The following is a 12,126-nucleotide window of genomic DNA, read 5'->3' as shown; positions in this document are numbered from 1 at the left end:
AACTTTTTCTCTCTTATTATCAATTTTTTCTCTCATAACCAATCCAAATTACATTGAAGTTACGGTAAATTTTTTACCACAAAGTCACCTTCAAAATTACAAAACACGCTCATTTTTTAAAATATCTATTTTAATGAAGGATTTTATAAAGTTTACCCTATAGTTTGAACATACTCATAACTATTTTTCACAATTGATAACTATTGTTTCCCTTCAAAGCACGGTGTTATCCCAACACCAACAATTATGTATCCATCACTCCTTCGAGATCAAATAAATCTTTGAATCGAAACTATTACTATTGTCTTTGTATTTACCATAATGTTTTGGAATGGGAGAATAATGTGCAAAACTCATTCGCGTTCTTCGATTGGGATGAGATTCAATGAAGTCAATGTCATTTAAGATTTTAAAGAGAACTTATAGAGAAGATGAAGAGAAGTGAAGTGAATATGGAAGTTATGAAAATTACGAAGAGAAGAGAAAGAGAATTGAAATTCTCAACCTAATTCAATTTAGGAATAGAGATATCCATATGTACAAAGAAGATGTTAGAAAAAACAATGATGATGATGATGACAGGTACGCCAACTATAGCGTCAAGTAGATCAAATTAAACTTCATTGAAGAGAAATAAAAGGTTAAGACATATCTGACATTGTTTGAAAGAGTTTATTAGGACAGCTTATAACATTATTTGCAACCTATCACTAAAATAAAGACTTATGCCTTTTAAGTAAAATATCAAATATTATTAAATAAAAACATTGGAAAATAATAATAATAATAATAATAATAATAATAATAATAATAATAATAATAATAATAATAATAATTAAAAAAAAAAACAATTTTGGTTTAAAAGCATAAATGTAGCTGAGGTACATGTTTAGTCATTTGTCTTATTAATCAGAACTCGAAATTCTGTTCTCCGCGTTCTGCTTTCGGTTTCTGTTTCAGTTTCTTGTTTGTGTTATTCATCAAAATCAAATCAAATCTTCAAATCACCACCGATTTCAATCTTCAATTAATTCCTCCAAATCTTCAACCTTTCCTTCTCTTTTCCTCCAAAATCGAATCTTTCCCATCTGGGTTCATTCAATTTGTCGTTTCCTTCTTCAATGCTATGTCGTTTTTCTTCAAATCTTGCTACTACTAGTTCCTCTTTCTACGGTTATGGCTTTGAATTTTTGCCACAATCATGACCGGTTCGCATTTGAATAGAAGCATTTCCATCAACAGAAGATCCCATTCTCAATCTCAACAGCCTCTTGGAAGTCCCAAACCCGTTTCCTCAACCCGTTTCGGATGTGTTTCTTTGGGTCTCAGGTTTCAAGTTCTTGTTATCATTGCTTCTGTTATTTCATTCTTTATAGCAATTGGTGGTGGTTACATCTATGTTCTACCTAGTCTCACACATGCTTTTTTTCATACACAAGGTTTCTTTTCTGATCAGAATAATAATAGTGAATCTTTGTTTACAAAATGTGATGTTTTTGATGGAACATGGGTTCAGGTTTCTTCTGGTTACCCTTTGTATAATGCAACTGAGTGTCCTTTTGTTGAACAAGGGTTTGATTGTTTAGGTAATGGAAGGAGTGATTTGGATTTTCTTACATGGAGGTGGAAACCTAAGGGTTGTGATATTCCGAATTTTGATGTTGGTGCTATTTTGGAAATGTTGAGGAGTAAAAGGGTTGTTTTTGTTGGTGATTCTATGAGTAGGACTCAATGGGAGTCTTTGATTTGTATGTTGATGACCGGTGTGGAGGATAAGATGAATGTTTATGAAGTGAATCAGAATCAGATTACAAAGAGGATTAGGTTTTTAGGAGTTAGGTTTAGTGATTTCAATTTTACAATCGAGTTTTTTCGATCGGTTTACTTGGTGCAGCAGGGTCAGGTTCCTCACCATGCACCAAAGAGGGTTAAATCGACACTTTTATTGGATAAGTTAGATGATATAAGTCATCAATGGATAAATTCTGATATTCTTATATTCAATACCGGTCACTGGTGGGTTCCGTCTAAGCTTTTCCACATGTAAGGTTCCATTCTTTTCATTATTTCAACTGTGTTTGATTTGAGTTGCATTCGCCGTATTTCTTTTACTGTAATGCTCTACAATATCGATGACCGCAATTCTGCGAGCATGACCCTTAGTTTTGTTTATGTATGAATATATCCGCTGCAGTTTGATTTGATGCTATTCATTGCCTTGATGAATAGTTCATCATAGCAGCATAGCCATTGTTCTCTTATTAGGTTCATCATCGTGAGTTTAGGTTTTAGAGTTTACGTAACAGGTATACATGAGATCCGAAGACATTTGAATCAAAGAGCTGTCTTTTTCTGTTGTTAATGATCGTCTTCTTGCATTCAACAGGGGTTGTTATTTCCAAGTTGGAAGCTCTCTGAAACTTGGAATGTCGATTCCTTCAGCCTATAGAATAGCACTCGAAACTTGGACTTCTTGGATTGAGAGAGAGATTGATAAAAATAGAACACGCGTCTTTTTTAGGACTTTTGAGCCGTCTCACTGGAGGTATTTATTATACACACATTACGGATAACACTATGCTTTACGTATATATTTTTTACCTTTCGTTATATAATTTCTTAAAATGAGTCCTTCTCTTGTAACGATTTTTTACCTATATGTGTGCAAGCGATGCTTGATTTATGGAACTCTGCCACGCAGAGGATTCACTAACCTTTGAAACCTTTTTATGTGTGCTGCAGTGATCAGACCCGTAGGACGTGCAATGTAACTCAGTACCCGACATTTGAAACTAATGCAACTGACCAAAACTCGTTTTCAGACACAGTTATGGAAGTTGTAAAGGACGTTGATTTTCCTATAAATATTCTTCATGTTACATCTATGTCGGCTCCCCGCAGTGATGCACATGTTGGTAACTGGAATGATAATCCATCTAGTCAGGATTGCAGCCATTGGTGTCTACCTGGAGTGCCCGATATGTGGAATGAAATTATCCTGTCCCAAATTTTTCCTGAATATGATATCCCTCTTTGGGCAAATGAAACCACACAGTAAGTTTGGTTGCTTCAGATGCTTCATTTAAATAAGTAAAAGAACTACTTTTCACACATTTTATTTCTGGATGCAGATTAGATGACTAACAATCTTGGTAATTACGACGCTACTTCGAAAAATTCAAATTAGTCCTAAGGAGTACGGATCAGATTTCATATATCCTGCTAACATTGTAAATCTGGAGCTCTGCAATTGTTGACCTCTGCTATCTGCAAGCTCGGCCGCACCAAATTTTGTGAATGTAATCACCAGATATAAATTTAATTTGTACGTAATTGTCTACAACATAAAGATGAAACATAGTAGTTTTTTAATTGATTTTCCTATTCTTTGTATCCTGTAAAAGGTATTGTTTGGGATGTAACAATTTTGTCTGCATGTCATGATTTTTTGTTTTGGTCGTGACAGTGCTATTGTTCTCCATGACAAAGATAAAGAGATGAATAGTTAGAAATTAGAATCATTCAATTTCTATTCTAGATTGTCATTGCTCTTTGTTTGAATGAACTCGTTATATTTCTGCTTCATTATGGTCATCTTTTTGTTAAGAACAACCGTTAATAGCGCCAAAATCATATTAGTTTAACATATTTTGCATATGATAAGAGACCTGTTTGGGATGTTACCTCAATATCAGAAAGCGTAACACATGGTGCAGAATTGCTGCACATAAGCAATGAGCTGACAACCAATTGCTTAGCTTTTAGTTAATGAATTGGACAGATTTAATGGATCAAGATCAAGCATTTTTCAAAAAGTAAAAATTGAAGGACTATTTAAAAAGTGAAAAATACATTAAAAAATATTGTGGGTCGTATATTTAGGAGAACCAGCATGTGATGAATCGATCAACTTTTTAATGTATTTTTCTCTATTAAATGGACCTCTTGATTTTTTTAAATGGAGAAAATCTTTACTCTTTAATGATACTAAGTAGAATCAACAATTGGTAAATCCACCAAACACAATGTGTTTTTTTCTTTTTCCAGAGAAACTCTCCACTTCTTTGAGAATTTATTTCAATATGCAAATGTTTACTAAGATGTGCTGTTGATAAAGTAAGCAAGTGTCATATTAGCCTCACAAAAGTCATTACACAAATATCAGTACATGAATAAATTATATTTTTTGCTGTCTTGCTTTTATCTTCAAACATACAATTGGATACTAGGACTAGAACAACAGGTTCACAAGGAAATCTCCAAAACGAAGATTTTTTTCCTCAAGATCAACATTTTAATTCAATTTATATTACAGAATATAATGTAAACCGAAACAGGAAAAACAAGGCGTGATTTGGAAATGTTAGCCGCTCAAAATAGATGTACACAGGCGGACGTTAATGGAATTTCTCCAGCATTGAAAAATCATGGATCAATGGCAATAGGAGTAATGCGCTTCCTAGCTGGCTTATTTGAGGCAGGCGTGCTCTTTAAACTTGACAATTGATTCCCTGTCTTTTCTGCTGGCCCTGGTTTTATGTCATTTAAACTTGATTGTGGTTTATCTGATTCACTTTGTTTACCATCTGGATTTGGAGATTGTTTCCTACTATCTGCTGCAACTCCTTCAATGGCCATGTCATCAGTTTTATGTTCTGCTTCAACTCCTTCAATGACCATGTCATCAGTTTTATGTTCTGCTTCATTCTTCTTACTATCTGCTATAACTTCACTAACATTCCCAGTTGGCTTGATGATCATGTCATCGGGATTATCTTGTGTTTTAGTTTTGCTGCTATCAGATGCAAATGCACCAATATCCCTAGATACTTCAATGTCCATGCCATCAACTTTTTCTTCTACTTCTATTTTTCTGCTTTCTGCTACAACTGCACCAACACTCCCAGTTGGTAGTACAGTGTCGTTGGCTGTCTGCAGAGTGTTTTTACTATCCTTGTCTGAGACATTTCCTTCTAGAACAATGTGGAATAGGGAAATCAAAAACCTGGTGCAAGTGAAAATGATAGCATGAAATGAAAGGGAAGTCTGCTTACTTGATAAACAGTAAGGTGATCCAAGCTCACCATCTTCGAACTCCACCAATGAGCAGAAACCATCTTGCGAGGAGAATGCCAAATAATGGGCATCAGGTGACCTAAAGAACAAATACTGACTACAATTAAACCTTTCCCCAGAAAAAAAACATCTTAATTCTCAAACTAGAAATGATTTGCTAGCCATTATGACACTTACCAGGTAATATCTGTTACTGGAGCATAGTGAAGACCAGCAAATATAGCTATTGGAGAAGTGCTCTCGGTGTCATAAATGTACAACGAATTCAATGTGGCAACAGCAAATACAATGCGATATGGGAGCTTAAATAATCCATCTTCAATAAACAAAAACAGTATAATGCATCGGTTAGGCAAAAGAAATTTTATTAAACTCATTGATTAATCAACTCAACAGGGGAACAGGGTTAGTGTCAATGGTAATTAATCAACTCAACAGGGGAACAGGGTTAGTGTCAATGGTAATTAATCAACTCGGCAGGGGAACAGGGTTAGTGTCAATGGTAATTAATCAACTCAGCAGGGGAACGGGGTTAGTGTCAATGGTAATTAATCAACTCGGCAGGGGAACAGGGTTAGTGTCAATGGTAAAACCAGTATACCAATAGTTAAACAACATAGACTATTATCAATAAAAAGAGTGCTAACAACACCCACTCTAACACTCTTTAAATGGGTGAACCTTGTATAGGTCCCACTATTTTAGGAATGAGTCTCACATAAAATGGCAAGACCTACATACATTCCATCCAACAAAAGAGTTAGTGTTGGAATGGGTGCTAGAATGAGTGTTGCTGACACTTTGCTTTTAATAATATGATAGAAATTGATATCTACACCGATAAAATTAGTAGAAAGAACGACTTATTTTATATCAAACGCTGGACTGTTATCTCAGAACAGAGAACAGGTTCTTGTACAATACAACAAATTAGAAAATAACACCTTGATTAAGGAAAGAGATAGGCAATTCCTATACAAGAATCCAAGAGTAATTCAAGTGTTCGTCCCAATATGTTATCAAACTCTGCCATTATATCAGCATAGAACAGCAAAACCAAGTAAAGTGCGTCAAGTCGTGCCGTACCGGAACAGATGGGTGACCCGGCTAGAACTAACGCAATAATGAGATTGAATTCCGAACGCCGCTGCTCTGACACGGTTGCTCCGGCCTCATCAGCCATATATGATATAATATTACCCTAAAACTTTTAAGGATAACAAGGCTATTTTATTGGCATTTGCAAGTATGTTTTGCTCAAGGCTTATCGCTTTTATTTTTAAATATGAGTAGTTCATTAATTTTGATTAACTTATTTTAGTTAACAGTTATGTTTTCATTAGTATTAACTGTATTAGTTTCTGTATCACTAAAATATCGGCCATTCTGCCACTATCCGAGATCGATAACATAGGTCCCAACCAGTGTTGTCAATGGCGGATGGCGGTCCATGGCGGAGAGGCAAAATCCCGCCATATCGGCCGCTTTGCGGCGCTGTTATTGCGGATTGTGGCGGAAAAAAACCATAATAGCGACCGATATTTACCAATAGCGAGCCCAAGAACCGTCATGTAAATCCGCCATAGCGGTCATAGCAGGGAAATTTGATTACACTGGTCCCAACCAATATTCAGCTCCAAATAACATAACCGCTGCCTAATGCATAACTCAGCCTAATAACATAAAACTGTCTAACAATTCACTTTGAACCTCTAGGCTACCTCTCATAATCTTAACTAGTAAGAGGTCTAACAATTCTTAGCCGGCTATGTGACATATGGACCAGTTCATCAGCATAAATTGAACAGACCAGCTATGTGTAAGGCTCCCAGTCAAACTGGTCCATGTTGGTTTTTTTAACATTGGGCAAAAGGTTTCATATTTAAGTTGGACCACATCCTACTCAGGCAATTCAATCAAAACAGTACCACATAGAACTGTTTATACATAGTTACTGTTTGTAAACATAAATATACTAAGTGCACGAGTACCTGAGTTTGTTCCCTTGAGATTGAAAAATATAGGACAGAACCGGACAGCTACAACAGCTTTGCTTGCACAGGGAATCTGTATAGCAGGCCTGCGTATCAAGGTCAAAATAATAAAGCAGCACACATCATTAACGTATTTTGGTAACTTGCTTCTTTAGCTTAACATGAATAATTGAATATAATGACTCATTCTACTAGATTATAAATGACCAAACATATGCTTTGGATTGTATAATGTCTAAGCTGAAAGACATACCGAGAAAGATCTTTTCTAGAAAATATGTAAGCCGCATTTACAGATTCAGACGCAGTACCGATTTTGTAAGAACCTGAAATGGGTAAAAGTGAAGTTTTTAACTAGAAGCAAACCATGTAGTAAAAGCTAAGTAGAAATTCATCTCTAAAGGCAGAAAACAATATATATGGTTCAGCCTATAAGTTGAATCTAAATTATACAGATGTTGACTAAACAACAAGGCGGTGGGAATGAAAGGCTGTCTGGACATCAGTATGCAACTAATACATAAATTTTAAAATTCTTAATTTAACCACTTCATCCACTTTCTTGTAAATGGAATATGATAGACTATGAAAGATCCAAGAACTGGCCTGATTATATAATAATCTCTATGCAATTACAATAGCTTATCCACAAAACTAGGGCAAAAAAAATAAGAGATTAACTTCTGCCTAAGTGAATACCTGCAGGCACAAGTAGAAATGAACCATCTGGAGACCAAGCTAATCTTCTAAAGAAAGAGGGCAATGTTTCATCGTGGAAGAGATGATATTTTGTTGACTGCATTACAACAATTACATTTGATGTCAGTGAATGTACTAGCTATAAATAGTGAAATCAAATACAAAAATAGATATCTAAAACTAACCTTAGAGTTCTTTAATAATGGCTGTTCTGCCTTGGAAATAACATGCTTGCAAGCATAGTTGATTCTCTCAACACCTTTTGATTTATGGGGTTTACTGATGTAAACTCGGCAAGTCCGATCGGAACTTAGAGAAGCAACATACTTTCCTAAAGGGTCCCATGCTACCCCTTGAACATAGTGTGCATGGGTATCCAACGTCTGAAGGTTAGTTCCTGACACAAAATGAAACAAGTGCTATGAGAACATAACCCAAGCATGCCTACTTCCATTGCATTTACCTCATATATTAACTGCCATGTACCACCGTCAAAGCATGTTCAGAACCGATAAGTAGTCGGCTGCGTACCTTTGTTAACATCCCATATAATACAAGAATTATCAACTGATCCGGATATCATATATGCACCATCAGCAGACCACTCCAGATCCATAATGTCCTTTATATGAGATCTAATTCACACAAAAGATCAATCAAAACCAGCAAATTGAAGCAATAAAACATAAATGTCAAAATGAATAGTATAAAAATAAAACAGTGGGATGGATCATTGTGAATGCACTTAATCATAGTTTGCAATTCCTATGAAATAGTATCCTTTGCTTCCATATCTAGTTATTCAGAAAGAAATCAAACAAAATTGTTATAATTATTTTTAATTAAAACAGGCAACATATAAACTCTGAATTTGCATCTAAAAGTAACCATGACAACATTACACCTTGGTGAAACATGCTATTGCACAACATAACGCATATTAACCAACTAAATTCACAAAAACCTACAACACTTCCGGTCTTTATTTTGGGAAAGTTTACTTTTAAAACGTACTATCTTCATTTTTTTTCAAGTGCTGCTTAAGTGTGTTTTATAGAAACCAAGGAAATCAATAACTTTTTTATGTATTGATGAAAACGATTTTCTTTTTTCTATGATACCCTTGTCTATTTTTCATTGTATTGCTCCTATTTCTTGCTTAGCTTTAGATAACGAAGGATATTACTAAGAGTTGTTAAAATTGCATTGAATTCCAAAATTGCAAATAAATAAAAACACAATTTTCAAAATAATGGCAGCTAATAAGGATCAAAGGAATTAATAAATAATGCAAGTAAAGGCTCATTGAGGAATCAAAGCAAGGAAGTTACCTTAACATCTTAAGAACCTTCCATGTCTGTCCAGTATCCATCGAATGTAGCTTCCATATTAACAGTTCACCTCCTGAAAAGAGGAAAATTCCGATTAAGAAACATTACTTACTTACATCAATTCAATCTAAAAAAAACTCAAAAACATTCGACTGTAGGGATCAAGACAGTACCATCAGAACCAGAAGCCAATAGTTCCCCTGAAGCATAACAAATTAAAATTATTACTTACAGAAAATATAACTTCATTCTCTTACTAAAACAACAAATTACTCAAAAAAAACTGAAATTTCACTCATTGAGATCTATCCTTATCCTAATCCTAAAAAACGAGAATCGGTAATGCGATGTGATGTGATGTTACCGGAAGGAGAGAATCGAATAACATTAACTGCCGAACTATGGTAAGAGAGGCTGTTGAGATAAGTAACTACTGGAAGCTTCTTCGGTGATCCAGAAGGTTTAATTGACCATAACTGTGAACACAAGAACACAAATCAGTTCAATGCGAGCTTGATTTGATGATTAACTAGTTAATTGAATAGTGCGAGTGAAGGAATGGTAATGGTACCTTGATGTCGAAATCGGCGCCGGCGGTGGCGAGAGTGGCGGAGAGAGGATGAAAATCTAGGGTTAAGACGGGTTTGCTTTCGTGCCAGTTGATTTGAACCGTTCCACCTTTCATTTCTCTTTCTTTGCGTCGATTTTCGATCTAATTGGAAATTTAGGTTTTGGAGATGAAGAGTGAAGTGCACAAACAGACACGCGCTGAGGTAAGGGAAAGAAATGGAATTTCGCGCTTCTTGATTTTTTTTACTTGGCGGGAAACAAAAATATTGTGTCGTAGATTTGGGCCTTCATTTGGGCTTCCTAGTGAAAGTTTGAGATTTTAACCTGGCACCCTAATAATTTAACCTAGCACCCCCACAGGCCTACAATTTTACCATAATACCCTTCAACCAATATAATCTAATAGTTTCGATTTTTTTAAAATAGAAATTATATTTGGATCACATGCCGGATTTTTCGCGAAAACCATAGTCACTAGCATTTATTTGAGTTTTTACTTGACTTTTTTCTAGAATACTATATTTTTTTGAAAAAAAACATGAAGTTATACTAGATATATTAAAATGCTAGTATTTTTTACCGAATTTTTAATTCGGTATAAACCATGTGCTTGACTGCATATTTATCGAGCTTTCCAAAATGTTGGTACAGTGATGTACTAGATATTAAAAAAAATTGGTAGGATGCTTTTTTTTTTTTTTTTGGATTTTTTAAAATGTTCGATAAACACAAGATCATGATGCACATCATTCTTTTCTTAACTCTCTTTTTTTTTTTTTCACCGGTGGTGGACATCTAAAAATTGTGCATGGATATGTTAGTTCCTGAATATTTTTCTTTATTATGGATTCGGCCTTCTTTTGGGCTTCTTAGTAAATGTTTGGTCAACCTGCTAGAAAAAAGTTATTCAAAGAAAAATTTATGGATTGCTATTTCCACCTTTATGGGTGCTCCTCCAACATAATGAAAAATCGTGAATGCCCCTAGCGTCCAGAGATGCATCTTCGGATGTGCATTTTTAAGCCATTTCTCAAAATAAATTAAATATGCACCTCTATTATGCTAAAATTTAATTCATAGATGCATCTCCGTATGCGTAAAATGTGAGTCTGAAGATGCATCTCCGTAAATACTTGCACTAGAATGAAAAATGACAAAAAAAAAAAGAATGAGTGAGTTAGGCTTGAGAATAATAGCATGATTCATATTAGTTTGCATAAGAGTGAGGCTTGTGACTGCAAAATTACGGAATTGTATTTTTTACTATATCTTTAGTGTATAATTAGTACCTATAAAGACAATTTTAACTGAAGTAGATTGTGTAGCCAAGTATGAGTATTTGAGTGTTATTTTTTAAGTCTTTATATTATAATGATGCACTTTTCAAATATTTTCATGTGTGTAGCATCTTGCTTGAGGACAAGCAAAGGTTCAAGTATGAGGAGGTTTGATAATCATGAAACATATCATGTTTCTGACTCGATACACATGTCATTTTAGTCTGTTTTATTTTTATTTTATGGCTTTATGCTGGTATATTGTGTTTATTTCAAGTATTTTTCAAGAATAAGTACTCGTGCGAAAAATCAAAACGAAAATAGTAAAGAATGGAGAAAAATGATAAGTTATGCATTCATGGCGTTCATCATGGCATTTGTCATGGCGCAGGCCATGACGTGGCAGTCCTGACTCTAGCTAAGCACAAAGAAAAGTCAAAAGAGCGCAGTTCAACACCCATGGTGTTCGTCATAGACCTTACAATCTATGTTCTACCAACTTTGCACTCATGGCGTCCGCCATGGGCTCTGAGGCCTGAAAAATAGTAACTGTCATACTCAGTTATCTCCCACTTCAGTAGAAAAATCTCTCATTCCTCCTACACAAATTGAGTCTCTTTTCAGCTGTTCTTAGCATTACATATAACCATAATTCTAAATTTTCACCATTCAAATTATTAGAGTTTTAAGAGCATTGTTTTTAAACAGAAATTCAACTATTAAAAAAGTTGCAGTTTTTCACATTGAGAGATGGTTGCATCTTAGAATTAGGAGTTTTTTTCTTTGTACCCGAATCAACATTTCAACAATCTTGTTGGAATTTATTTACAAATTAATTTCATAATCCATTTTTATTTCAGCTTTAATTTGCATGTTTCATTTATTTATTGCTTTACTTTTCTGCTTTATTTATTTCAGCTTTATTTTTTCTGTTTTTATCATTTTTTATTGTTTATTAGTGTTGATCTTACTTTCGGGTCTGAATTATTGTTCAATGTTTTTGTCAATAAATTTTGTTTTAATTTATATTGCTTTTATGGTTAATTACACTATTCTGTTTTACATTTCAGATTCAATTGGTATATTACATATTGATTTTATTTTCCTTGCTTGCAGGTATCTAAACATATATACATCTTTTTGTCTGCTACGTGAAAACAAATATATATATATATATAT

At 34.4% G+C, this 12,126-nt stretch overlaps 2 protein-coding genes across 4 annotated transcripts; one reads left to right on the top strand and one right to left on the bottom strand.

The window, feature by feature from the left end:
• The first annotated feature begins 889 nt into the window (after positions 1-889).
• LOC127100731 (protein trichome berefringence-like 7) lies at positions 890-3,530 on the top strand. The gene is made up of 4 exons (XM_051038000.1): positions 890-2,043; positions 2,387-2,545; positions 2,743-3,054; positions 3,132-3,530. The coding sequence occupies exons 1-4, from the start codon at positions 1,202-1,204 to the stop codon at positions 3,142-3,144; spliced, it is 1,326 nt and encodes a 441-aa protein (XP_050893957.1). The 5' UTR covers positions 890-1,201; the 3' UTR covers positions 3,145-3,530.
• A 578-nt stretch (positions 3,531-4,108) lies between these two features.
• Positions 4,109-9,905, bottom strand: LOC127100730 (chromatin assembly factor 1 subunit FAS2). Of its 3 annotated transcripts, none has more exons than XM_051037999.1 (12): positions 9,672-9,904; positions 9,465-9,576; positions 9,274-9,300; positions 9,101-9,173; positions 8,301-8,404; positions 7,955-8,166; positions 7,770-7,866; positions 7,324-7,396; positions 7,068-7,156; positions 5,254-5,392; positions 5,055-5,155; positions 4,109-4,970 (listed from the first exon to the last, which is right to left on the bottom strand). In XM_051037999.1, exons 1-12 carry the CDS (start codon positions 9,783-9,785, stop codon positions 4,426-4,428), a joined length of 1,686 nt encoding a protein of 561 aa, XP_050893956.1. In that variant the 5' UTR covers positions 9,786-9,904; the 3' UTR covers positions 4,109-4,425. The 3 variants fall into 3 exon arrangements, with proteins under 3 accessions (XP_050893956.1, XP_050893954.1, XP_050893953.1); XM_051037997.1 differs by having other exon boundaries at positions 4,109-4,973; positions 9,672-9,903; XM_051037996.1 differs by having other exon boundaries at positions 4,109-5,155; positions 9,672-9,905.
• Positions 9,906-12,126: the final 2,221 nt, after the last annotated feature.

The sequence above is a fragment of the Lathyrus oleraceus genome, chromosome 7 (assembly GCF_024323335.1).
Source record: "Lathyrus oleraceus cultivar Zhongwan6 chromosome 7, CAAS_Psat_ZW6_1.0, whole genome shotgun sequence".
Taxonomy (NCBI): Eukaryota; Viridiplantae; Streptophyta; class Magnoliopsida; order Fabales; family Fabaceae; genus Lathyrus; species Lathyrus oleraceus.
The sequence above is the reverse complement of the archived record's forward strand: the minus strand, read 5'-3'. Positions and strand labels throughout refer to the sequence as shown.